General features: G+C 38.5%; 1 protein-coding gene across 5 annotated transcripts in view; it reads right to left on the bottom strand.

Annotated features, from left to right (window-relative positions):
- RERE (arginine-glutamic acid dipeptide repeats) overlaps positions 1-26,613 on the bottom strand; it is a 256,784-nt gene that overhangs the window by 106,542 nt on the left and 123,629 nt on the right. For 4 of the 5 annotated variants that reach the window (XM_075027303.1, XM_075027299.1, XM_075027302.1 and 1 more), the window contains exons 4-6: positions 18,489-18,594; positions 16,868-16,964; positions 13,113-13,217 (exon numbers count right to left, since the gene is read on the bottom strand). In XM_075027303.1, coding sequence (XP_074883404.1) covers positions 13,113-13,217; positions 16,868-16,964; positions 18,489-18,594 — 308 coding nt within the window. Of the gene's footprint in view, positions 1-6,303; positions 6,462-13,112; positions 13,218-16,867; positions 16,965-18,488; positions 18,595-26,613 lie in introns of those variants that run through there. The other variant, XM_075027304.1, reaches the window with a different exon arrangement.

Consider the following 26,613-nt stretch of genomic DNA (forward strand, 5'->3'; position numbering starts at 1 on the left):
ATGGCAAAAGGCATTTGCAGATTTCTGCATAGCACTTCTCTGCACTGTCCTATCTTTGTCAGGAATCCAAGTCAGTTCTTTACCCAGCACATTTAGTGAAGATCTTTGCTAGGAAGCCAGGCTTCTGAAAGAAACTACACAGGCTGTATACTTAAGGTGGACCTTCAAGGCCAGGGATCGTGTATACAAGGTAGAATCTTTGAAATTGTGATACTGCTTCTTTCATGTTCTCCCTTTCACTATCAAAGTTCAGCAAGAAACATGCTATGCAGTAATTGCACATTTTTGATACTGACTTACATGCCTGAGACAGGGGTGAGGAAGGTGGTACTACTGCAGTACCACATCGAACCAACTACCTTCTCCATCAGTTCATTTCAGCCAGCAACAGACATGGTTTAATTTCTTTCTGCTGTGGTCACCACACACTCCGTGCTCTCCACCACATACTGCACTTCCACTGGCTTTCTGAAACACCTGCTACTAACCAGAAACAGCTCAGAAAACATGAAAATTAAGGTAACACTACCATTAAGTTTTTTTAAAAAAACAAACAAAACCAAAGCACCACAACCCAAACGTCACATGTAGGAGAGCGTTCTGTGCTACCCGTTTAACCACTCTTGGCATAATCATTCCTGATTCTGTGCACTGAGGTGATCCGTAACTGAATTAGAGGGATGCTTCAACAGAAAAAGGTTTTTAAACCAGCCAAATCACTCAGCCATAGACTACCTCTCAAACGCTCTGATTCTCTTCAGAGCTCTCCAAAAAGGGTTTTCAAAACCAACCTGCTAAAAACCACTGCCTACTGCAACATATGCATATCACTAATGCAAACTTCACAGTGCAAAAGAAGTTTCAACAATTAAACTAGAAGCACTATCATCAGTCTAGGTAACTCTCACCATCCTGGAATACCGCCTGTAGGAGGGGACAGAGCTCTCCGAAGTTGAGACCAGAAGGGGTACCAGAACAGTGATTACTGTGCGTTCAGCCATCACAGGGTAAGGACAGATTGTTAGCTAAGCAAGTGTGCAAAACCAGTTGGAAGAGGTCATTATTTTTATATGACAAAAGATTAAAAGAGGAAAGACACAGCTTAAAGCTAGGATATGCTGGGGTTTGTTTTTTTGTTTTTAATAAGCAATAACAAGCCATAGCACTAAACAATGAATCTTCTGAGATTTGGGTTTATTTATGAAGCCTGGTAAGAAAATGAATGGCTTACTAAATAAAACCAAAACCAGATGAGATATATGCATTATAGGCAGAATAGATTATAAATTGCAATCATACACTTGAACATTGATGTAGCCAAACAGTCGCTATTATTGGCAAGATAATCAGTTACATAAATTGAAAGCTTGATACAGTAAGGCAATTCCTAGATACTTGTGATTTCTGCAAAATTAATATAAAATTGAAGTAGCTAGTAATGAGAAAGTCTCAAGAAAAGGTTTTTAAAAAAATCCTTTCATGCAAATGGTCCAATACCCAAGATAAAAAAAAAAAAAAAAAAAAGCTCTTCAGAGGCAGTTCTGAAAACATCTGGCAAGGATCATTTTGTTCCATCTCTAGAGGGACAAAATGGGAGAGAACAAAATTGCTCCACTCCAACTTCAGCTGGTTAAAAAAATAGTTTATCAGGGCCTCAAAGGGACTGGCATTACATTCAAGAGATCCATTTGGTAAGACATTGTTTCATTTTTTCTGTGCATCCATAAAACAAAATTCAGAACTTCCCTTGCCATGTTCCTCCCTCATCCAATGCTACACAGGCTCTGTCTGCAAAGACTTAACTATAAAAAAACCAGCTTAACATACATTTGCTCCTCTGCAGCATTAAAGCAGTCAAGATTTCACCACAGTGATGCAAAATAGACTGCCCACAAACACAATAAGCCTCTGTCATACATTATGGCTCTATTCTCACTTTCTCCAAACATCTGCTTATGGTCACTGTTAGCAGACAAGATACTGAGCCAAATGAATCCTCAGCTTGACCCAAGACAACCATTCTTATGCATGTTATGTTCTTACATTACACAGTTCAAAATACAAAAGGGACAATCGGGTTCAGGCCATTCAACCTTTAACTTAAAAAAGCCCACAACCACCACAAACCTGTGAGTTAGGTGCCTAAGAAGAATAGAATTGGTTCCTCCCCCCGCCTCCCAACCAAACAGCAATTCTTGCTTAAAGACAACGAGTTACATTGTTTTGTTTTCATTATATGGGGACCTATATCACTTTACAGATTAAACAGTGGCTTGCTAGCTTTTTCCAACAATTATTTTCTACATTCAAAATTTTACTTCAAGTTACCCAATTTCCCATGTCCAGCTTGCACTTGTGCCTTAAACTTTGTTTTAACCAAGATTTTTAAATCCCTTTTTTAGAAGTAGTAACTTAATGCTCAGAAAAATATTCTTGCTAACGGTCAGCCTCTAGTAAGTTTAAGTTTTGTTTAAAACCTGTTGTAACAGTGCATTATAATAAAAAAAAGCACAAGCAATTCTGAGTTCTGAGTGAAAAAAATCAAACCTGTTTTCAGGCAAATGAACTTGTACAGGAACGTTTTCAGTGATTGCTCAATCTAAAGCAGGAATGAATAAACATGTACTAACATTTGTATCTTCAGTACAAGCTCAAACCTGCTGACTGACTGCGGAGTCAGAACTACTAAGGAAGTGGCGGACTCACTGTTTTGCACCCATGCTACTGTTTGGAGAAGGAAGTAGTTGCAAAGGTTTGAGTCAGACAGGGAAAGCTTTTTCAAGATAACGTTATTTTTCATCAGGTTTCTATATGAGAAAAAAGACTATACAGTCCTCAGAAGTATTGTCCCCTACTGAAAAGCCAGGATGGAAGTGATCATAATACAGCCATTCTGAGACACAAGTTATTGCAAAGGAAACAAGCATTCTCTCCACATAGGAACTACCTGTGTGGGTAATATTTTGCTTGTAGGTTTCATTGATCACCTCTCTAATACTTATCTTCCAATATTTGTTCGCTTCAAATAAGGAAGATGCCAGTATTTTGATCACAAACTAAAAGAAAATATTAATTAGTGGAAACCTTTTATTTATTTGGTCTACACAAGATTTTAATAGAACCAAAATGCTACTTATTTACAAGCAACATTTACACTGATAAGTAAATATGTAAATGAACTCAGCATGGAATTATGTTGCTTTAAGTGTTTATCCTGTATTCTAAATTGGCCAGGCAGTAGCTTTGCACTACCCAGAGCAAATATTCACTATTAAAACAGACTATATAGTACATCGGCATAATTTCTTCAGCACAATCACAGTTTATGTGCGGGACAGTGGAACCAGGCAACAACCTAGCAGTTAATTTTTTCAAAAAAGCTTCATCAAGGTTAGATGCAATGATCTACCACTCAAGTCTCTTAGCTTCTTGACAACACAAATCTCCAGCTTCCTTGAACAGCAGATACATGGAGAACCAACAGCACATGTTAAAGGTGATAAGCATGAAGAATGCAAAGCATAAAACAACCTTGAAGATATACCTAGTTCTGCCATACACCTGGAAATACAAAGCTCTAATTAAAACAAATTACAGCTTAAAGAACTGGAAGGAAGCTGTAAGAGGTAATCTTACTGATTTAAGTCTTGAAAAAAGCTAAAATGAAACCCGAACAAAGGGAAGCAAGACTATCAAGTACTTGGCCACTATTTCTTCATCTGAAGGACAAAATACAAGCGCTTCCCCTAACATACTTGTAACTTCAAACAGTTGTTTGGAGTGAAACTAACTCACCAGACCACCTATCAACAGTCTCTGAACTGGAGAGAATCTTCTGGGCATCCAGCCAGCTTAAAACTTCACCATTAGTAGTAAATGCATAAGCACACTCCACAGTCCAATCAAGGAGAAAGGGTCTTTTCAGTGCACTAAATATCTCGCCAGTACCACAGATAACGTACACCAGACGGCCTTATTTCTCCTACCAAGGGTTTTTGGGTGGGCAGGGTGGGTTTTTTGTTTGGTTAGAGTTTTGGGGTTTTTTTGTTGGATGGTTTGGGGGGGGGGGGGGAGAGCAGGGAGGTTGGTTTTCTATTTGTGTTGTTGCTTTTTTTAAACCAAAGTGTAACAGTCTTGTACACCTATGCACAAACCTGAGGAACCGCTTTCATTGTAAACTGGCTGACCAACCCCACAACTGACAATACAGGTGAAAGACATTTGTGCCAAAGCATGTGGAGAGGAAAAATTGAGATCTCAAAAATCACTGAAGGTTTGCTGTGAGAGGAGTACCGCCACAGGGAATAAAAATATGTATACATTTGCTAGGGGCAGGAACCATCTCATCCTACACAAGCATAGCATGGACACCAGAGGCATCCTTCAAAGGGGAGTTCTGGAGCCAGTACAACCAACATCATATCCACAAGTTGTCACGTGCAAGTGATTAAGTGAAGAATGCCTTATTTGGCCTATTATCCCAGCAGCATTTGTTTTGCCTAACGTAATACTTTTGTTTGACAATCGGATTTTGTTTTGTTACAACCTAGAAGTGTTTTCATTTTTTTTCCACCTATGCTATTCTAAGTTAACCTTATAGTTTTCAAAAATAAGCATGACCAAATTTTCATTTTAAGTTTAGAAGTGGCATTTTTTTCAAATCTTTTTAATTATCACTGAAAATCAGCACAAAGCAGACTGCTTTGTACCCTCCCCATCCCTTAATCCATTCTCTTCTGCTTATAAGTCAACACTGAAAACAAACGTTAGGGACACAAGGTGTCACATCCCTGTATTCCTGAAGAGCAGTGTCATATTCCTGTACATATGCAAGTAGCTACTTCATTAGGAATAAGAATGTTTCTAAAGCCTAGGCCTACAGAGACACCAACCATGAGGTGATTCAGTCAGGCTGAAGTTCAAGGGAATTGTGCTCTATAAACATTAGCGTGACTTTGCTTCAGCCAACGGCAAAAATGACCAGTGACCCACACTAAATAGGTGTTCATGCTTTTTATGCTGTACAGGTATAAAAGGAAATGGAAAAGGGAATGACACTTCAGATAGCATACAGATACAGACATGGCACTGACATGGGCAAAATTATGCAGTCTTATTCATCATTCATTCCTCAGCTTCTGACAAGAGAAGGAAGGTAGCCCCAGTAATGCACATTGCACGGGTAAACGACTACGTGTGCAAGGCTAGAAGTAAACCTTCTGCTATAAAGTTCCAGAGATGTCACTACGAGCAGCACAAACCATCCTGTCACCTTCAAATTCAATACGCTCCAGCAACTCGCAAACAAGTTACCCCGATGGACATATTTCCCCTCAGCCATAGAGCCCATGGTGCCAAGATCAGTTCTGCACGCCAATGGGCTAGGCAGAGGGCCGCGGCAGAACAGCACCCAGTTTTGCACAAGTTCAGACGCTACTGGGAACGAGAACACGCCGCAGAATCAAGTTTGCTCCCATTCAACACATCCGAGTCCTCTGAAAGCCATTTATATTTAGCAGTGCCAAGTCACCGACGGCTGCCCCACAAGCCAGTTGCAACCGTACTTTCATTACACAAAACTGTAGAGCCCAAGTCCTCTATTTTATTCCGATCAGTCTAAATTCAAGCGTTTTGTTAGCCCAATGTGGGTATTGCTTACACAGCTGCCACATGAGAACCTTCTCCATGCATAAGACAATATTGCCGCGTTTCAGATGCATTAAGTGTTATTTGCATGTGACTGACAAGCAAGCAGAACCATGCTGGCTACTTTTTTTTTTTTTTTTCCCCCTCCTTTAACACTTGAGGAAGTATCAGCAGGATCACTGCCCCTCAATCACAAGGAGAACCACCCATCCTCGGCGCAACCAATGGCTGCTGATCTACGACCCTCCCCGTAACATTATCTAAACAGTCTGTTGCAGGCCCAAACATTTCCTAATAGCCACTTCGGTAACGCTGCAGCCTGCAGAGTGCCTCTGCAGCTCCCTACAGACCTGCCATAAGGTTGGCACGCAGACAGCACAACTGAAATTAAAACTGCACCACGAGGGGAGGGGGGGGGAGGAAAAAAAAAAGAGATTAAAAAAAGCCCACGCAGCTCCTACATGCACCCCTCAGCCAGCAGATACCCTGCTCAGTGCCCTCATGCACCATACAAACAGCTGCACGGCAAAGCTGATGTGATTACAAGGTTCTGAGGAACATGCAATAGTAATGAAATGATTTCATAAACATTTCAGAAGTCACAAATAACAGCAAAAATCATCATTGTTTAGGGGAGGCCAGAGTGATGTAGCCTACCTGCAGGGGCTGAATGGATCATCCATGACTATGACAGGCTCTTGTGGGTTTAGATGTATTCCTGAACCCTCTACTTAACAGCTAAAACTCTGCCTTTTCCACTCTACCAACTCAAAATGGAGGCACATGCAGTCTGAGAGACCTCAGAGAGCTTTCACTGAGCTTGTGCTATGACCTAAGCCTGCACGCAGAACGCAGAAACTTCGCCCTCGGACTGACAGGACTGAGCATGTGCTGTGACCCTCCCTCATCCACACACTGTCTTACAACGCAATCAATCTCAACCCTGCTGTTTCCGTAAATAAAGCACACTGAACAGACTCTGCAGCTTCTGCATACCAAGCTAGTGTGCAGGGAAGTGGGGCCTTAGCTAGGGGATCTGATACAGCCAACGCTCGAGAGCAGAGCGATGCAAAGTCCGGAGGTCGCCGTTCCAGCACTTTTTAGATCTTCTCCAAGGAAAACACACGTCCGCTTCCAAAAGGCTTCTAAAAGCCTTTTTTCCCTACTTTGTGATGAGCTTTTAAAAAAATTACATGGATTAACAGGCTTAGAGGTTTTCACAGATGCAAACGACAGAGCTTCACATTTTCACGTACAATTCATTTCTTAGGAAACGAAGCAGGCAAGCTGATTCACAAAATACTTTTATTCTACCTGTCAATAATGCAATATATGAGAACATTTAAAGAATATGAATACTCAGCAACAATACCATTGCCATTTACAAGCACGTGCGAACACAAGGTGAACCCAACAGGAGCCAGACTTGACTCACTGTTTGAACTTCCTTCATCATCCTTAACTTTTGGCATACCTGTTTATTAATGTAATTTGCAAAAAAATTCCTAGCTACCCATTCATACAAAGGTAATATTCCTCCCCCCTGCAGCACAAAATGCTTTATTTAGCATACCTGCCTCCACTTTAGAGTATCTGAGATGCCTTGATTTACTGCAAGGCTAGAGAAGAATAAGAAGTTTCTCAAATTTAAAATTTTAAAAGGTAGAAACAGACCAAGCAAAACATACCAGGCCACAGAACAACCCCAGATTTTTTCTCTCTTGCAATAATCCAGTGAGAAAACTGTATTATAACATAGGTGGATACACCTTTCTTGTTGCCCGTATTATGTTACCTCCCACCCCCTTCTCGGGAGCCTTCACCAACAGTCTGGCTCCTTCAATGAACCTGCAATAATAATTCAAACACTCAGTAAATTGAACCTTTCAGCTACCGTGGCTCTGATGAAACTATCTGATGCTACCAAAGCTCATTCATAATCTGAAGGAGCTAGTCCATAAGATACAGGATAGAGAGGCTAGGCTCACGCTTCTAAAAAATTTTTAAAAATAAATTTAAAAACACAACACAACCAATCATGATAAAAGTTCCTGTGGGTTTGTTTTTTTTTTAATAATACTAAGCTATACTAGGCTATGTATTTAAAACTTCCAGAAACACAATAAAGCTTTATAAAACTGCTTAAAAAAAAAAGACAAACCCACTATAACATTCTATCAGCTCACTTCTGTTATAAAATTATTACAGGAGGCAACATGCTCAGAACAAGACTGCCTGACCAATTTTCCCAGAGTACAGACTAGAAAAAGGTAACTACTCCAACTATGTTGCACACTCTTTACCAGCTGACCAATTTAAGTAAGAACACTTACAAGGCCAAATGTAGCTAGTCTTTATTTCAACTACAACTGAAATGTATTTCTGGATTTTTTGTTGCTGTTGTTCCGGATTGTTTTTTTTCCCCCTCAAGTTCACAACATGAACTTGAGAAAAAGTTCTCAGCTTTTATGCTACCCTCCAGTTGAGAGATAAATTGAGAGATGGATACATATAAATAATATACTCCAAAGGATATTAATAAAGTGTGATATCAGCCAGAAACAACAAACCAAGGAAGTTGTACATCCATTTATCTAAATACAGGTTTTTGGGAGGGATTTTTGTCTGTTTGTTTAAAAGGAATCAACTGCAGGGCACTTCGACGCATGACAACACCTACTGACGTGACATGAGGGTGCTCACCATCTTCCATAATTCTTTCCCAGGAATATTAGACAAGAGTGATACTAAACAACTTTGCTGTAATTTAGTAAGACATACAGAAGCCATCTGTTTCACATCACATGGGCATACCATACAAAGAGTCCCCAAATTCCCCCATCAGGAGGATTCCTGGTTATGTTTAAAATTTCTAAACCTATTTAAAAAAAAAAAGGGGGGGGTGTGGGGGGGGGTGTGACACCACAGACACGACAACCTGTAATATGCTGTAGGAATTGTCTTATTTAAACAAAGTATACCACAAACTGTCATAGTGTTCGAAGTGTAAGCATAACTCAAGCTCTAAGACATAAAGAATGGATATGTTTAAAAGCCTTTATGATCATTTTACCCTCTATCACTGCCCTAGGCACTATTATAGGCATAGAATCAAAATATTCTGACTGCTAAAAATTAACCAGACAAAAAGGATCAAAATAGCAATACAGAGCTCTGCAGTCCTCTTGAGCCTCTGTTCACATTTTGGTTGTAGATATCAATTCATCATTCAACTACATTTTTTTCTAAAGAAGGGCAACATTAAGAGGAAGCTCTGAAAATCCTACTTACACACAACTCCACACTGGCTTCTTGACTTCCTAAGAATATACACTATTCTTAACTGTTTCTAGACACAAAACTTGTACTCCACCCACTATGCTTTCCATTGAAAGCAGAGAAAAAGGAAAAAAAAAGAGGCTCTTGATTCAGACTTTCAACAGAAATCCCCTTCCAGACAACATAAAATAGAAAGCCATGAAGAACAAGAAAAAGAAAGAGCAAGTCACCTTCAACTTCACTCTTGGGAACACTCCTCTCAGGGACACACCAATGCTCATTTAGCTCACATCACCCAACAAGAACACTTCAGAAGAAAAATATTAAAAATAAAGGAAAAGCACATGTTGTGGAATAAAAACACAGACAAGATCCTGGTCTTTCCAAAACATCTATTCAGCAAATTCACCCACGCCTTTAATGTTTGGTATTATTTTGTTCTACAATGCAAAACAATGTTGTGGAAGAGTAATTTTGATTCATGGCCATGAAAACTGTTAGCAGAATAATGCCTGATTATTTCTAGTTCCAAGTAAAAATTCAGTAGCATTTAAATCTATGTATATTTACAGATGTCAGTGTCAGACAAAACTTTGTAACGTATTTGTTTACTCCTGAGATCAAAGAACTGACTGCCTAGTAGTACATGCCAGTACACTACAAAACCAGGCCAATACCAATAGTGGCATTTGGCACGCCTGCATCCTTGAGTAAGACAGTTCAAAGTTGTTTCTCTCAGTCCTACAGGACTTCAGAGTACAAAAGGAAGGACTGGCAGAAGTTCTTGCCAGAATCAGCTACATCTGGCACTATACTCCAGATAGGGTAATAACTAGAGTTGTAGTAAATGAGTAGTAAGATGTGAGCTGGTGAAACACAGCTGTCTGAGGTCAAGCAGCATGTTCAACAGCATTCCCAAGCCTTTCTGCATATTTCTTTTTAACAGGCAGAGCTAACTCCTGACTCAAATACCAAAAAATCAAACAGCTTAACTCAAGCTAGTGCAGTTACTGATTTTTTCCCCAAAGTGGTACATCAGGTCTGTTTGTCCATTAATGCTTCTTGACTGCTATTCTATACACTCTGAAATGCTTCTAAACTCATTTCAGGGCATATACAATTCACCTAACATTTCTTCTTTGATAAAGCATTGGTCTTATCTGGCCATTTGGGGAACCCAAAAGTTTGAGTGGGATTCCATGTTAGTGGAATCAGAGCAGTCACTTCTCTAAAGAGACATGAAATTAATTATTTTAAAGTACTTAGAAAAATCTTTTTATGCTTTCTCAGCTGGCTATACAAGTTTAGTGGATGCATTTCACAATCTTGAGAGCTGGAACATATTTCAGGTCTACTTACTAGCTTGATTAACACTCTATTCAGGGTGGTAACACCCAGACTTTAGCTTTAAGATTAGTTTAGGTTTTTATTCCACAATCAGATTTTTCTCACTGATGTGAGAATTACTGAAACATAGTGTGTAATCTTTTACCTAACTCTATAAGGAGAAAAAAAAAAAAGCAACCAAAACAAACCAAAAGATTCCCCCAAACCTCCAAAACAAACAAACCACCAGCTTGATATACACTCTAAAGAAAAAAGTTATCCCAAAACGTACAGGTTTACCACTTCTAGACCACAGAATAATCAACAGGATCACAGTTGGTATTCCCCAAGCTAAACCTATAGTCAGCAAGCTTTCAAATAGAAAAGAAACGACAAAGCATAGTTTCTTTTAGCACTGTGTGCTCCAACAACAAAATGGCCTCTTGTAACACATCCACCACACCACTGTTTTGGATGTTTTGGGGGTCTGGGATTTTTGCGGGTTGTTTTGCAAACAGACCAACAGGAAAACATAGAGAATAATCAAATTCCCAACACACTGAGCTGCATTTGAGAGTCCTGGAGAAGTATGTGAGCATCTTGTGCTGAACACAAAATAAAATCATTCAAACTGAAATATATGTTTGTAGATGCAATCCACAGCTCAAGCTTGTTTGATCTAAGAATGTATCGTATCACACATTTCTACGAGTCAGTTCAGGGGATCACACTGCAGTATTCAGAACCTTATCTACAACATACTATTACTTCAAGCTATCATGAACATTCTCCATCCTTTCCATGTGAAACAACACTACATTAGAAAAGCAGATCAAGTTGAAGATGAAGGGTTTTCTTTTCGTAGACAAACCACCAACAGTTCATCCTGGAATGTGTGTTACAATACTTCTTACTTCCAAAAGCAAAATAAATCTAGAATTAGGTATTCAAAGAAGCACGCATTGGTATGGCCAAGCAGTAGCAAACACAAGGTCAAAAATAATCGAGGAACCTAGACTCAGCTCCTTTTTTCTAAACCTCCTCCCCTTCCAAGACAAATACAGACTTGAAGACCTAGAATTAGGAAAAAAAACCCTGGCTGCAACCAAATGAAGAAAAACCTACATTTTGAGAGCTGGCTAGTCTGAGTAATTAGCTGATCACTAAGTGCTATGCTTTGTCATTTCATCGATCTTTTCAGGCTCAGTCATTTTCTAATAGCCGGAAGAATTAACACCTACTTCTACACAGAAAGTGAGTTTAAAACTGCCTGACAACTCGCATAAATGGCGCTTCATAAGAGCAATCATCCATTAAACACAGAACTTGAACACTAATACAAATAGTTAATTTAGCGTTCACACCCTCATAACTAAAACGCATTGGAGAAAAGTGACAAAGTTAAATACAGGGCCCAAGCACGGTGCTGAATATCAGAGAGGTGTATCATGACAACCTTCGTAAATGCCTCACCTTGTCGGACTGCTCCAAAAAACCCCACGATGTTACGAGAACATTTTAAAGTATTGTATTTTAAAATATTATAGGATTTCATGCCCTTTTCCCAGAGCTCAGCACCATACACTAGCAAGATTGCCTCCTAGGGACTTACACTGACACCACCTGCTATGAATGTAAACTGAATCGATTAAGGGAGTTTACCCAGTCCAATACCCTGCCTTAGACATATGGACAGTTTAAGACACTTCAGAGTAAGGTACAAGAAGCCTCATAAATAGGTAATTACATAATAATAGGCCCACACATGGAGTTTCTTCCTAACTGCAAGCAGTTAGTGGTTCACTATGCCCTGAAGGATAAAGATTCATATCTGCATTAAAAAAAGTACAGTTACCATGTAACAATTCAAGTATTTATTATTTATATGCCTATCTAATCCCTACTTAAAATAATACTTTTCTCAACAATATGTCTAGAAATCAAGGTCCACAGCTAATTGTTTTCTGCATTGAAAGAAACAATAAAACTTTCAGTAGGCACAGACCTTGCTGAGCCCTGTTACGCATTATTAATCTTTTACTCAAGTGCTCATAGAAATATGCCCCTAGACAACAAACTATTTAAGGCTGGCATTTGTAAGGCATTCTCTGTGTTTACAAAACTACGTAAATGAAAAAAAAAAAAAGAGTCATAGTTTGGACCTGAAAAATAATGAAGGTACAGCCTAGTATCAGCTTTGCTTTCCAAACACAGCTGATAAAGATTGGTTGGACAACTTCCAGGCAGATCGAAAGAACTGTGAAATGAAAAAGCATGCTGAACATACCTTCTTCAAATATGTATTAACTCCCCCAAAAAAGTTCTTTCTGTACCTCTAATTTGCTCTAGGCCAGCAAAGCATAAACTAGGATTTGTTGATATGGGACCCTATGGGAGTATTTACACATGAAAGCATGAATTTCCACACTTAAAAACTTCCAATTTGATTTCTTAAAAGTGTCTAAGTTTCAACATTGCTTACTAGAAGACATGAATGCATTTTTAGAAGTATTTTCAGGGTGTGCACTGTCAATGGGACAGCTTAGAATTCCTGCTAATGTTTGCAACCTTTAAAAAAATGTCACACTTCTAAAAACCTGTTTTGATGCAGTACATTATTTACCCAGAGATGCAACCGGATGTCACGACTCACTGCACAATTTTGTTATCTACTCTTAATTTTTCTACTATACATATACGCAGCAGGAAGATGTAGCTTCTCCCTCACATTCCCTTTCACCCCACCCCACCTTCCTACCAGCATCATACCCGATTTTAGATTTTCTTCCCTTGAGTAGTTTCCCTGTTCCTACAGGCTCAGATCAGCGGTAAAGCTTGCCTTTAAAAGTATCTTCACTTACCTTGTCTCTGGATTATAGCCCAGTATGTAGAAAAATGAATCCACTCGGGCTTTAAACTCTCTAGCAGCAAATATGTCAGAGAAATGGGAGATATTACACTTCCCTCTGAAAGAAAGAGGGAAAATGGTATTAGAATTCTACCTTGAATAACAGCTATTTTAATTAAGTGCCACTGCAATCTGTGTATAAGCCACAGATATCCTTGTGTTCTCATAAATGTCTAAAACGTCATAAATATAAGCCTGTTGTAACTAATAACCATGCAGATTCTTCCCATGGTGGAAAGGGAAAAAAGATTCAGTTACAGTGTCTCAGATGGTGTTCTACAAACATTCATTAATTCTCATTCAGCCAGCACACAGTCCTGAGGAGCCCAAATTTAATCAGACTGAGGAACAATATCTACCCTAGAAATACAATCCTGAAAGTGCCTTATTTTCAAAGTTTTTACAGTCCTATTACGCTTACGTCTTCAAGGAAGCTTAAAAATTCTACTACTCATATTATTTTGGAAGTCAGCTTTTTATGTAGAAAGCTAAATAAAACTTCAGTTTAAAAACACTTCCAAATAGAAAGCAAAGCTATGCTGTTTTTAGCAAGACTGCAATCCTAACAATGCAAATTCCAAACACATAAAAGCTTCTTCCTTCTACTTTCATACATGAGAGTAAAACATATAAAGACATCTAAAAAAAAAAGAGAGAGAAAAAAGGAAAAGGGGATTTATTAGCTTGTTTTACAACAGATTGTTAATAATATTTTTTAATACAGTTGGTTGATGAGGTCATTACCCTTAAGGATGAGCATGAAGACTAGCCATAAGAAGTTGCTTCTCATTTCCTCAAGGGTTTGTTGGACTGTTAATGTTCAACAGCTGCCCGTGTTTTGTCATTCAATGCATTGCAGTTTACTGTCACCAAGTAAATCAGATCAGAAGGGGGCAGAGACAAATGGGCCAGACAGCCAAAGAGTTAGTGCTTTTTATCTAAACCTGATTCTATGCAATAAACAAAGCACAAGATTTTACTCTTTTTCAGTATGTCAAGCTTTCTAGTATTAATACAGATAGCATCTCTTTCCACTTGTACTTACTGAATAGTATTTGCTATTATAAATAAGCTGCTATTGGGCTTATTTAACATTGTAAAAAGGTTTGCCAGTCTTGGTTAAAATTGAATGAAAAGTGCTATTGCCACCAGTACACCAAGATGAGTAACTATTTTGTCTGTAACAATACTGGATCTGTTTGCCTAGTCTTCTCAGCAGAGCTTAAAAGTACTGCATACTTGAAAAACTGCTCTAGAAAGTTGAAATCCTAAGCTTGCTTCCCTTCTTAATCTTTTCATGGTAAAAGCACTTCAAAAAGGCTTACCAATCAAGAGCCACTAAGAACTTGGCCTTGGAACACGAGCTCTCCGATACACAACATCAACTACTACAGGTGAGGAAAAATCACACCAGAAGGATGAAGGATGAATAAAGTTGCCGACTATTTTAAGACAAAATCAATATGGCTATCCTGTGAGCCGAGGCTGCATAGTTGTCCCTATGATTGCCTAATTCTCAGTCAATTGCCTTTCTGGCAGAGGACAAAGCAACACTGGATATTGCACAGGTCATGCCAGGTTGTAATGGAACATTAACAAGGTCCATAATCGAGATGTCACACAGAAATACTGAAAGACAAACTTGTTCACTAATATTTATTTTATCCCTGGTGGCTGAAGCTAGCTTCCTAGTTTAGTCATTTAGAAAGAAAGAAAATGAGAAGGGGTATTTGTTTTGCTGTTTCACGTTAAATTCACATTTTAAAAGTATTTTGAGGAAAAAGATTTAGTTTCCTTTCAATAATCCATCGGACAGTTAATAAGCATTTTCCAGGTAAGTTTATATTATCTACATTCATGAAAGCAGTACATCTTGTTCATAGCATTTCAGACAAGTAGTACTACATAATACCACAAAGATTTACCATATATGTAAAAAGGACATAAGTTCTATTATACCCTTCCATAGGGATCTACAAGCATCCTCTAGTTAAATTCTTCCATTGGTTAGAGTAGAAGATTGGTAGTTACGATCACTGGTTTCATTTCCCAGTTTGTCATCAATTCATTGTGTGACCAGAGCCATTTGTTTGCAGAGGGCAAAGAAATAATCTCATGTTATCATAAATTAGAATTTCATGTTAACCTTCCTTTCACACATCACAATACACTCTGCCTACTCTATGTTCTCAAACTGTAAGAACACCACGTGCAACTACCCTTATGTTCATCTTGCACACTGAAAATTACTGACATGTATTAATCGCAATTTGCTACAAAAGAATCAGCGAAAATATAATCTTTATCCTGCAAAAATCTCTTCTCTCAATTATCAGCATCTACAAGCTTGTAAGGATTACCAAAAGTATGAACAATCCAGAACACAACAAAACAACAGTGAAACCATATGCCAACAAAGAGAAACAAAATAGTGATCTGAAAGGTGACTATGGCATGCACTTCCAAACAAAAAGGCGGCAGATAAAACACAAGACAGATTGAAGAAGTGATCGGTTTGGTCTTTCAGCATCCTTCACTCTTTTTGGAAGGGGAGAAAAGAAGGTTATTTTTTAAGATTGCTTGGTATACACATATATTCCATTTTTACCTTTCCATTTTTATATTTGCTTTAAAGAAACAGAAAGGATGTAGAAGAGAAGTTAAAATACTCCCAGGGATAAGTCCATACGCAGAGTTCAGTTTCTCTCTGTTTAAGCACAGAGTTGTTAGATTTCCAACACTGGTTCCATCAAGACAGCCAACCTCCTGCTAGCTTGTTTCTAAGCATGCCAATTTAATATTGGTAGGCGACCTTCTGTAACTCAGAAAAAGCACTGTGGAATTTCATGAGATTATAGTACACCACTGGAATTTTCCGAGTTTATAAAAAAAGTCTAATATGTAAATCAAAGACTTCTTCCCACCCATGTAACAGAAGTTGCAGCTAGCTTGTCTTGAAGTAAGTGGCTTCAGCAAAGTGACTCTGAACAAAAAAATGTCTCCAGATGGTTCTAGTGAAATACCATCTGAGCGTTATTATCAGGGAGATTATTCAATTTGCATTTTGACAATATCCATGCATGTTTGGCACATTGAAAATCTGCTGAAAAATAATGCCTCGCTGTTTCTATTTGAAAACATTAAGTTATGGTGTATACCCTCAGCAAAGGTTAGCCACTTAAGTTAAAAACTCAGTGAGTAAAGAGAGCAGCAACCTCCAGGGAAGGGCAGATAGTACAGAGAACAATACAGGGGTCCATTACCTCCTGTCTGTACACTAGTTTTAATGGAGCTCTTAGCTGAGCTGCAACAATGACAAGTGCCGCAGAGAAAAAGCCTTTAATGCAATTTAATCAGGGCAACATACTAACAGTCACTTTACTAGGAGATGCTATTGTTAATAGTGAAATCAAACACGGAGGAGGGAAGGGTAATATTTCTGCAGGAACTAGCAATAACCTAAATTGGCAATGATGGGAAACAATATCTTCTGAGCAACATTGATTAACTGAGATTAAAACGATACTGTAGAATTACAGCTCCTTTTAGAATGAGAACAGATAACACAAGTTAATTACTGTAGGAGACGAGGAGAAAGCTGAGCAGTATGCTAATCATCCCCACACAAAACCAGAAAAATCACCTCTCTCTCAATAAGGTTTTTCTCATCCACCTCTGAGACACTGCACCACATCCTCCGTAACTTACCTGAGGGCAGCAGCGTGGTAAGTGTCAACATAATCTGAAATGAAGAGCTCTCGATTCTTGATAACTGGGTCTGTAATAACAAGCTCTCGTCCAGAGTCTGCCAGAAAGCAAGAACACAAACAAAAAACCACCAACACATTAGCTGTAATCCGAAAGCAACTACCATTGCTATTTTGCAGGTGTTTTTTTTTTTTTTTTACAGGTCAAAGTTTGAGGATGTTTCTTAGATACACACTCCTCACTGTTAAGATGACAAACGTTCAGATTGTTTACATGACCTGTAAGGTATGGAAACAACGGGATACTCATTTTTACACACGAATTCTCCCTTGCCACATCTAAAGAACTGCTGAAGGCAAAGAGCTTTTAGGGGTAGTGGATGACACATCTTACCCACCGACCACTTAGATGTGGTCACTCCTGGGTAAAAGGAACTAAGCAAAATTAATTTATCACTGACTTCTGGTTTCCAGGTCAAGGTTTTGGTTGTTCTGCATATTTAACCTAAAATCGTCAACAAAATCTTGACAGTACTAACTGCTTAGTGCTCTGACTTTGAGATAAATATTGATATTCATGTTTAAACACAGAAAATTCTCAGTGTTAATGAAAAACTGGAAGACAACTTTTCCCATGACTTCTTTATAATACCTTTGAAGAACACACAAAAATACTTCTCCGCATGCACAAGAATGTGACACAAAAAAGCAGCCACGTTATCAAAACACTCACTTCCTGACACTGTGCCTATAATCCCATAGTTAAAAGTTTCAAATAAATGAGTACGTGAAAGGTTAGATTTGTGCAGCTTTTGCTAAAAGCACACACAAAATGTCCTTAATGCCTGCACAAAGGAGAACGTATGCTCAACTTTGTACTGTCAATGCACCAAAAAGTTGCTGTGTTCCATATTTCAAGCATCAACTTTTATCATCACGATTCACCTTGGAGTATCTTCAGAATTTTAACAGTTGCCTCAAGGAAATTTCCTGGTAAGAATAGAAGCAAATGTTATGTTTCCCCTAGAGGCAAGAGATAAATGACACTGGAACACATACTAAAGTTTCTTCTGCTTCTATTAAACCCAAGATCACCCTTGTTTTTGCAAAGAGAAAAGGGGGAAGCTCAGGTACGAGTGCTTCAGTTACATCACTTAATGCAATATTAATCACAGTGAGTATTCATATGTGCAAGGTAGCATGAATGTAAAAAACCGTAGTTCTCATGACGCTATGGGAGAATCACAAAAGCCAGAAGAGATTCACAATTTCTTCAGACAAATTGGTCTTCAGCCAGTTAGATATTAGTACACTGTCCAGAAGGCCTACAAAGGATCCAATGTTATTTTTCTTTTCTCTTCTCTCAAGGCATTAGTATAATACAGCACAGTATTTAAATCATACCTGAAATGCATCTGATTATAGCTATGGTTACAGGACATACACTAGTTAGAACAAACAAGGCAGGTAAGAAACACTATCATCCATCTTCTAATGTATTGTTTTCATCAACAGTCCTTGCTTCATATGCCTATGCAAAAGTATTCTTGCTTTCTGGGCTGTTAAAACTTAAAATTCAGAGTACAAGTAAAGAAGGCCTTACTCTACAGAGCCTAACTTACCATTCTCATTGTGTCTGTCCTGAACCAAATGCTGATAGACTGAATCTGGGACTTCAGACTGGCGATAGTACCATTTGACATTCATAAGGAGGTGGTCCCGTTTACTCTGAAAAAGAAGGTCTAAAGGCATTACTAAAAAGGAAATCCGACCACATCTGACACAATCTTCTCAAGTATAAAATTTGTTTTCACACTGAAGAAAACCTGAGGTAAGACCCAAAAGGAAGGAAAATATATTTCTATCACAATGAAACAAGGGCAATGTGCTAATGACAGATTGACTTTCAAACTAGACAAAGGCAACAAGAACCTACTGCATCGTCATGCATTGTATCTCTATATATTTGACCAGCAAATACTAATCTATTCACTCAAAAAGAACTAACCCAGGAGAATAAGAGGCAGAGATCAGAAACGGGTTGAAATTTTTGGCCTCATCTTAGTCTGCTAATTTCTACAAACAAGAAGTATTAATGGCCAAACACAGAAAAAAGAATACCAATAGTAACATAACTCAAAGCAGCCATTCTTAACAGTTGTAACCAAGAGATACCAGCTTTTTCCCCCCCCAAGGACACATGGCTTCAGACATAATTGTAGATGTTCTTTATTACACCCCTTTACACAAAAGAATAGGATGCTGCACGTCAATCCCAGTAATTATAGACTCTGACTGCTCACGTACCTCACAAAACCAAAGGCAAAATTTACATGAAACTATCTTCCTCAAGGGCTCTTTTTTCATTTGAGAATCCAACTACCAGTTTGTACCTTCTCAGAAGGAAACTGAAGCATAAACACCACTTAAAAGAGTTTTTAGATCAACTTATTACAGACTCTCTGCTTCAGTTTATCTTTGAAACCCTTGATAGTCAATTCCTTCTAGGGCTCCAAAACACTTGAAGAAACAGAAGAAGGACTAAAGGAAGTTAACATTCTTTTGGCATGAGGCAACTGCAAGCACCATTTGTTTTTTCTGGACTACAGTTCTCTAGACCCTTCTAAGACTGCTCTTAAAACATCTACATTTACAATTTAAATCACAGGTTACTGAACCAGAAAGTTCTTATCGTCCCTCCTGTTTGCATCAGCCTAGTTGTTACAGCAATTTCCACCCTTTCTGCTTAATAAAAAACATTAAAATCTTGCCATTAAATGCACTTGAAGCCTTTGATTAAAACCACATGTAATACCACAAAAAAACTGCTAGTGGCAGCATTGTGCCAGAAAAAAGTGTTAACTAATCCCCCTACTACCACGTGTGCTCTGTACCGAGTGCCTCAAAAAAACATTCAAGAACATACTAAGCACACTTCTGCTGTACAGGAGAAACCTGAACCTACTTTTTAAAAAGAAAAAAACAAAACCAAAAAAAGCATCAAACCAAAAACCACCCCACCACATTTGCAGTCAAAGACAACAAGCTTATCTAATGCATGAAAAAACTCAAAAGGACAAAGGCACAACACTGATTTCTGGTGCCTGCTCTTCAAAAAACATGGTTGCAGACTTTTCTGTTCTCCTGAAATAAAGTTCTGTGCATCACAGGCTTTGTGAATAGTCTCTCTGAGTTCTGAAGTCAGAAAAAAAAAAAAAACAAACAAACAACAACAAAACCACAGGTAAATGGTCTGTTACCCTCTTGCTAAGAGTTCATAAATTCTCTCAGTGCTAACAAGAACTGCATGTGATAATGATGGGAAACATTAACCCAGCATTTCTCTGCAAATTCTCTTTGCATTTCTTACTCCAGAGGAGAAAGCACCTCTGTTGCGTTACACAAAGCCCTGAAAGCACACTCAGAAAGCATCGCTTCGTGGCAGGAAAACTACTCACACTTACACATATGGACAGTTTACAACAACCATCAAAAGCTAATACTTGGATTTTCTTGGTTTGTGCCACTGAAGTCAGGTGTCTTTCAAATAATACAACACTCCACGGAGCACTGTAAAGGAGGCATAAGTACCTATGTATATGCAACCATGAAGGAGGGCTACGAAACACAGAATTGAATTTTGCTGGTGGTGGTGTTTTTGAATAGCAAATTACATCAGGGGGAAGAGAAGGACTAGAAATCTCCACTGTGCCCTGCCAGGGGCGGTGCTTACAAATGCTGATCTACAAACCAAATCATCAAAAGTCTGAACAGCAACCGGTAGCCAATGGAGAGATCTGAGAAAAGGTAGCAAGTTACTATATCTTGGTAAAAAGAAGAGCTAGTCACGGAGAGGACGAAGGTGGCAAATGAATGAATGGATACAACCTCATATGTAACCTTACAGCGATTCTGCTACGAGGGGACAGTTTTGCAAAAAGAAGCCTGGCAGTGTACAAATTTTGTGTGAAGGTATATCCTTTACATATGCATACATTAAGATTATGTTGCAATAAAAGGGAGGGATCAAAACCGTCAAATGTTTTCGTTGTCTTGGCATCACACAGAGCTGCGAGATGGGAGGTCACAGCTTTATTTTGAATTAGGCCAAGACCAAAAAGGAGATGGTGATGCAATCGCTTCACTTCCCTGTCTCAGTTACTTATTTATTGTATCATAGAATGGCAACAGGGCTTTTAGCAGCACGGGGATGAGGCTACGGTCAACACTTACAAAGAAAGCATTCTGATACGCTCGGATAGAAGAAATTTGGGGGTGGAAGTGAGGTTTTTCCACTTCCTGCCGTAAGGGACCACCTCATGCTCTCCCTTCCTCCCACAAGACCCTCCCAGTTTGCCGTTCAGTCAATGCAAAGAGAAGTTTTTGCTTATTGCTATGTCTCCTGTAAGCTTCACTGCAAATGCCCAAGTTGCCCAATATGCACTAATAAAATGGAATAACAGGGGATTACACAAAATCTTATTCGGAATATTCACACATTAACACACAACGAAGGCAGGCAATATATTTACTGTGTTTTGCAGCATTTTATCACCTCATCACTCAAAAATTCCGTACTCTAGGAAAGCATAACATCTACATACAGTCTGGAGCTTTTTGCTAGTTCAAGCATTTTCATGTGATGGGATGGTACTCATTTCCCAATTTGAAACTTTGTTCTCAGACTCCCAGACTGCCTTAGTTGTTCCCTTCACTGTGTTTTATTCAAAATGTTAGCAGTTATTCTGCACAGTGAAAGAGAACAACAACATTTCGTCCCCTGAAATCAGATTCACAATCAGGAAGAACACAGGGAACGAGAATGAATTTCAGGAGGCTGGTTGAACTTAAGAAGTTTTCAGGGAAATGATGAATTGCCCTACACTGCAACCTGCCAACATGAATGGTATTGACTTCTTTAGGTTGATCATGTAGTTGAGAGGCATTTTTGGGGGGAAGATTACAATGAAAAAGAAATTACAAGGGTTTTCATAACACAGAAAAGTGGCTTTTCTTTCATTACACTTCAGAAATGAAAATAATGTATCTTTAAAAACGACAGAGAAAAAAACGAAGGTAGAATTAGAACCAAAACAGATGATAAAAACAATAGACAATCAATCTAAATGGTGTGTATAAGCATAGATTTGAAGCCATGGCATACACCAACTTTCTATGCTTTTAACTTCTAAAAACTAAATTTTATGAAATAGGCATTTTAAATTAATTATAAATGACAGGAAAAGATGAACATGGCCAACATACCTATCTTTAAAAATTATCAGACACATTATGTATCTTTCAAAACAGAAAGAACCACATGCTCCACAAAGCTGACTGCTCTTTGTCATTTGAATCACAGAATGCATGCATATGGCATGACTCAATGCCTCGGTATATGAGGAACACAGCAACAAAAATATGTTTTACAACTGACATATGCAACTGACTTTTTACAGAAAAAAGTACCTGGACAATGCTGCAACTAAAAATACACTGACATACTAATAAGCTGCTATTTGTGCTCTGCTGATAGCGGATGGGTTTCGGTTGTGGGTTGTTTGGTTTGGGTTTTTTGGGGGGTGGGATCAGATCTCCTTCCTAAATACCTCTTTTTACCATGATTGCTGCTTTTTGTCCAATTAGTTTAAAAGCTTCATCTTGAAAAGTATTTTCTGTATCTACTCTCCACCATGCACGATTTTGTGGGGTTTAACCTGAAGTTTCAATCTCCCTAAAAATACAAAACGTCTGTCTTGTTTTTCACATTTACATCCTTCATTCACAGAAATTCCTAGACATGCCATTTTGTCAGCCAACTTTCTAAATACGTATGTCATTTACAGAGCAGACTATACTCAGAGGTGTCAAGGTGCCAACTTCTGTGGTAGACTATTTATTTCAGAACCATGTGCACACAAAAGAAATGTCCCCTAGTTCATAAAGTGTTACTTTTTTTTTTTTTACACCTTTACATATGAAAAGCTGCAGATAGTCATATGCCAAATTCAGACTTGCAGCAATCACAGCAATGGCAAATGCTTTAAAGTGTCTTTCTGTCAGCTCAAAAAAGACTCCTTCTGCTACAAAACTCCATTCTACCCCAAAATGAAAATATTGTCTTGCTGCGGTACTCAAAAAGCACTCATTTGGGGGTTGTTTGGTTGCCGCTGTTTTAGTTTTTGTTCCTTTTATAAAACATGAATCAGTTTTGGACATTCAACAAGAATTAGATAAAATCTGTAAATGGATTAAAGCATCCCAGTTCACAAGCATCTGGTCAACTTCTATTTAAAAATGAGCCTCTCCCTTAAAAAGGAGAAAAAACAACCTTGCCGGTTCTCTTTAAAAGTATGACTGTACTGATTTCCACAGCATTTGTGACAATTCCAAGGTGCCAGTTTTCTTTTAGAATACACTTGAAAACAGAGTTACTGCACATTACAATTCATATCTTAAGAGATTCCACATTCTCTTCCCAGGGTTATGACTAACCAAATTGTGCAAATGATCACAGATGTCCTGCAGATTCTCTCAGAGGGATTTAAGCAGTATCCTTCATTACATGCCCTATTTAGATACCATGTTAAATCACAACTAGCTTTGGAAACAATATACCAAATGCTGGAGATGACAGATGGGCATGCTGGAGTCAGTGAATAGTAGCTATTTCAAAGAAACAAACAGCAAAACAGAAACAAGAAAAAGAACATCTTTCCTTTCAAATATATTTTCAACAATGAAATTTTTCGATCAGAAAAAAATAATCACGTGATTAATTCTAAGCTACCAAATTATTGGTATTATTTTAACAAAATGGTAATGACTTGAACAGTCACTCCGCTGTTCAGAATAAACATCTTTGTGCATTGCAGCATAGATGCTCTGGCCTCACAAAGCCAGTTTTCAAGTAGACATCATTTTTTAACACTACAAATTAACCCAACCCCTTTGGGGCACTGTTTGTCTCCCAAAAATCATTATTTTGTTTCACACAAACAGTTCTAATTATGCTCCATGACACAGTATTAGCCTGACTCCAATACAAGTGGTAGATTTGACTTGCTCCACTTGCTGTGCCCCAGCCCTCCCTGGCCCTTCCCCTGCCATGTTGAATCGCTACCCACATTTCCAGTCCTACTGTAGAAGTATTTTTTACACTTACTCAATTTTGACATTTACTAATATTCAAAGGAGGGAAAAAGAAAAACAAAGGCCACTCCGATCAGATCGCCTGGGGAAAAAAAAAAAAAAACAAAAAAAGCAGAGGGGGGACACAAATGAAACTATCTGGCAATCAGGAGCTAAAGAGATACAGCAAGGATCATTTTTCCTCCCACTCTGCAATAGCACATGCAATTTCAAGTTCTCAGGATATCTTTTTGTAGGCTGTTTTCTAATTAAATAAGAAATCTGATCAGCTGTTTGTAAGCCAAGAAAACCCAGCTTGGAAATACAGAGATTATTACTACAAATGAATGTTATTTTTGCAGCTTGATTATTTAATTCAGATGCATGCATATTAACACATAATTACTTCTTGCAAACACAGAAGCATTGTCAAAAGTAAGGGCTATCAGCATTCGGCAAGAAATAAAAATGTTAAATAAGAACACTAAATACGGCAATGTGCGGTTTAATCCTCTCTACCCCTCAAATGCAACAACCCAAGAAGGCAGCCCTTTTGGTTCCTGTCCTCTTAACCTGAACCAACACAAAGACTGCAACCTTTAAACCTGTTAGTGTTATCTAATGACTATTCCATCTACAAGAGCTTTTCTAATAGAAACATGCCTTGATGGCTTATCTCAGTGCACAAGGCAGGCCACAAAGAACCGTCGGCTTGATTGAGCGCAGTAATGGAAGGCAGGAAATGAGAAGCCTTGGTTAAGCTGCGGATAATCGATCAGTGTATTCAGTGAAGTGTGAGCTGAGCTGGGAATAAGCTGCCTGGGGTATCAAATATTGCTGTTTCCAGGGTAAAGTTCCATTTCTGTGATCTATGTAGGGGAAAGCATAATTTATTGACAAAACAATATAGGATTTTTTCCACAATGTCTTGCTCTTGACATTTTGTGATTGTTTACAGCAAGAATTCCTCTTGTGTCCCTTTTATTCACAAGTTTAACAAATGAAACTCCTTTTGGAATTCATGAAGTCACCTCAGCATGCTGGAAATTAATTCAGTCTTGTGTACAAATAACTCGGAGATGTAAAACAAGCATCACACTCACCTTCCCCTGAATTTCAGACTTCCACACTCAGATGCATATGCACATGAACACTCATACACCTTCAGGGATGCACCCGTCCTGAAGACTATACAATAAACACAGTCCTTTTGCTCAGAGCCACTCTGATTTGTTGAGAATATTATTTGGTCTACATCTCTACTACAGTTTCTACAAAGTTCAAAGCAAAACTGTTTGCAGACAACGCCAAACATTATATAGTATAGACAGGAGTTGCTTCCTACATAAGGAGAAGGGAAAGCATGCAAGTCCCATAAACATACCTGTAAATCTCAGCTGCACACATACAGATATACACACATGCAAGTATAAAACAACAATCTGTTTGCCTACACCTTTAAACAATTGCAAAACATGGCCAAAATTAGTCTTAAATCGTGACTTATCTGCAAGGTTGTGTTTTGTGCCTTGTGGGGAGATGGCCAGATAGCCAAAGCCTTAGAATCCAGCTATCAAGGCTCAAGCCTTTTTAGAAACACTAGATGATATGCTACTTATCCGCATGTTAATTCATAGTAGCTGCCATATGTTGTCTCCTAGTGTGGGTGGTTTGGCATGATAGTTGCTAGACTGTCTTAAAAAAATACAGTCTTCAGATCACCAGAAGAACTGTACTATCAAAACTTGCTACACTGTCATTTTATGAACACTAGATGTTCTGGTGGGATCGCTATTATAGTCACAAGGCAAGAACTCTACAGCATGTATGACAGACAAAGAATAATTATGGTAACTGAGAACTAGGGAAAGATCCATCAGCAACTGCAATAAATAGCACTAAGACACTGCATGAACCTTAGTGAATTTAACAGTAAAGTCTGCCTCATAACAATACAGGTTAGCACTGAATTTCATTCTGCTTCAACTAGAAGAGCTTCTAAGACAAATCTCAACAAATTGAGCTATCTGAATGCATTTTTCTCTCTTCCCTCTGTCTGCTCCTCATAGCTCTGTCTTCCCTTCCACACTTCCACAAAAATCAACTAATACGGAGTAAATGTTACCTACCAGCTCTTATTTTTATTTAGTGTCACTCATTAATCTTCCCTTTCCCTCAATTTCTGCTTTCCAGCTGTTCAAAACATCGTGAAATAATTAAGCCAAAAATCAGCCCCAGTCACCCAAGAGCTGATACGCTCTAATTCAAAGGTGTAAGCAGTATGTAGAACCAGCTTCATCAGCAGACCTTCCCAGTAAAATCAGTATGCTGGGTTAGTTCTTTGTCTGTTGCAGACACCTCAACTGCTCACCCACCGAAGCAGGGAAGTGCTTGCAGATTTAGAGGTTACAACTCCATTTGGGTCTTTAGGTGGGAGGTGTTACACATTAGCACCTCACTACTTAGCCAAATATCACTCCATAAAAGTGGCATCAATAAGGAAGAGAGCTCTGCACTCCTAAAATTGCACTTCAGAGATAATAGAAGCTTCATTCTCAAAGAGCTAGTAACCCTCAGCTAGAATCAGATTTGGACAAACTCTTTCAGACACCTCTA

This window comes from Buteo buteo, chromosome 5, assembly GCF_964188355.1.
Source record: "Buteo buteo chromosome 5, bButBut1.hap1.1, whole genome shotgun sequence".
Taxonomy (NCBI): Eukaryota; Metazoa; Chordata; class Aves; order Accipitriformes; family Accipitridae; genus Buteo; species Buteo buteo.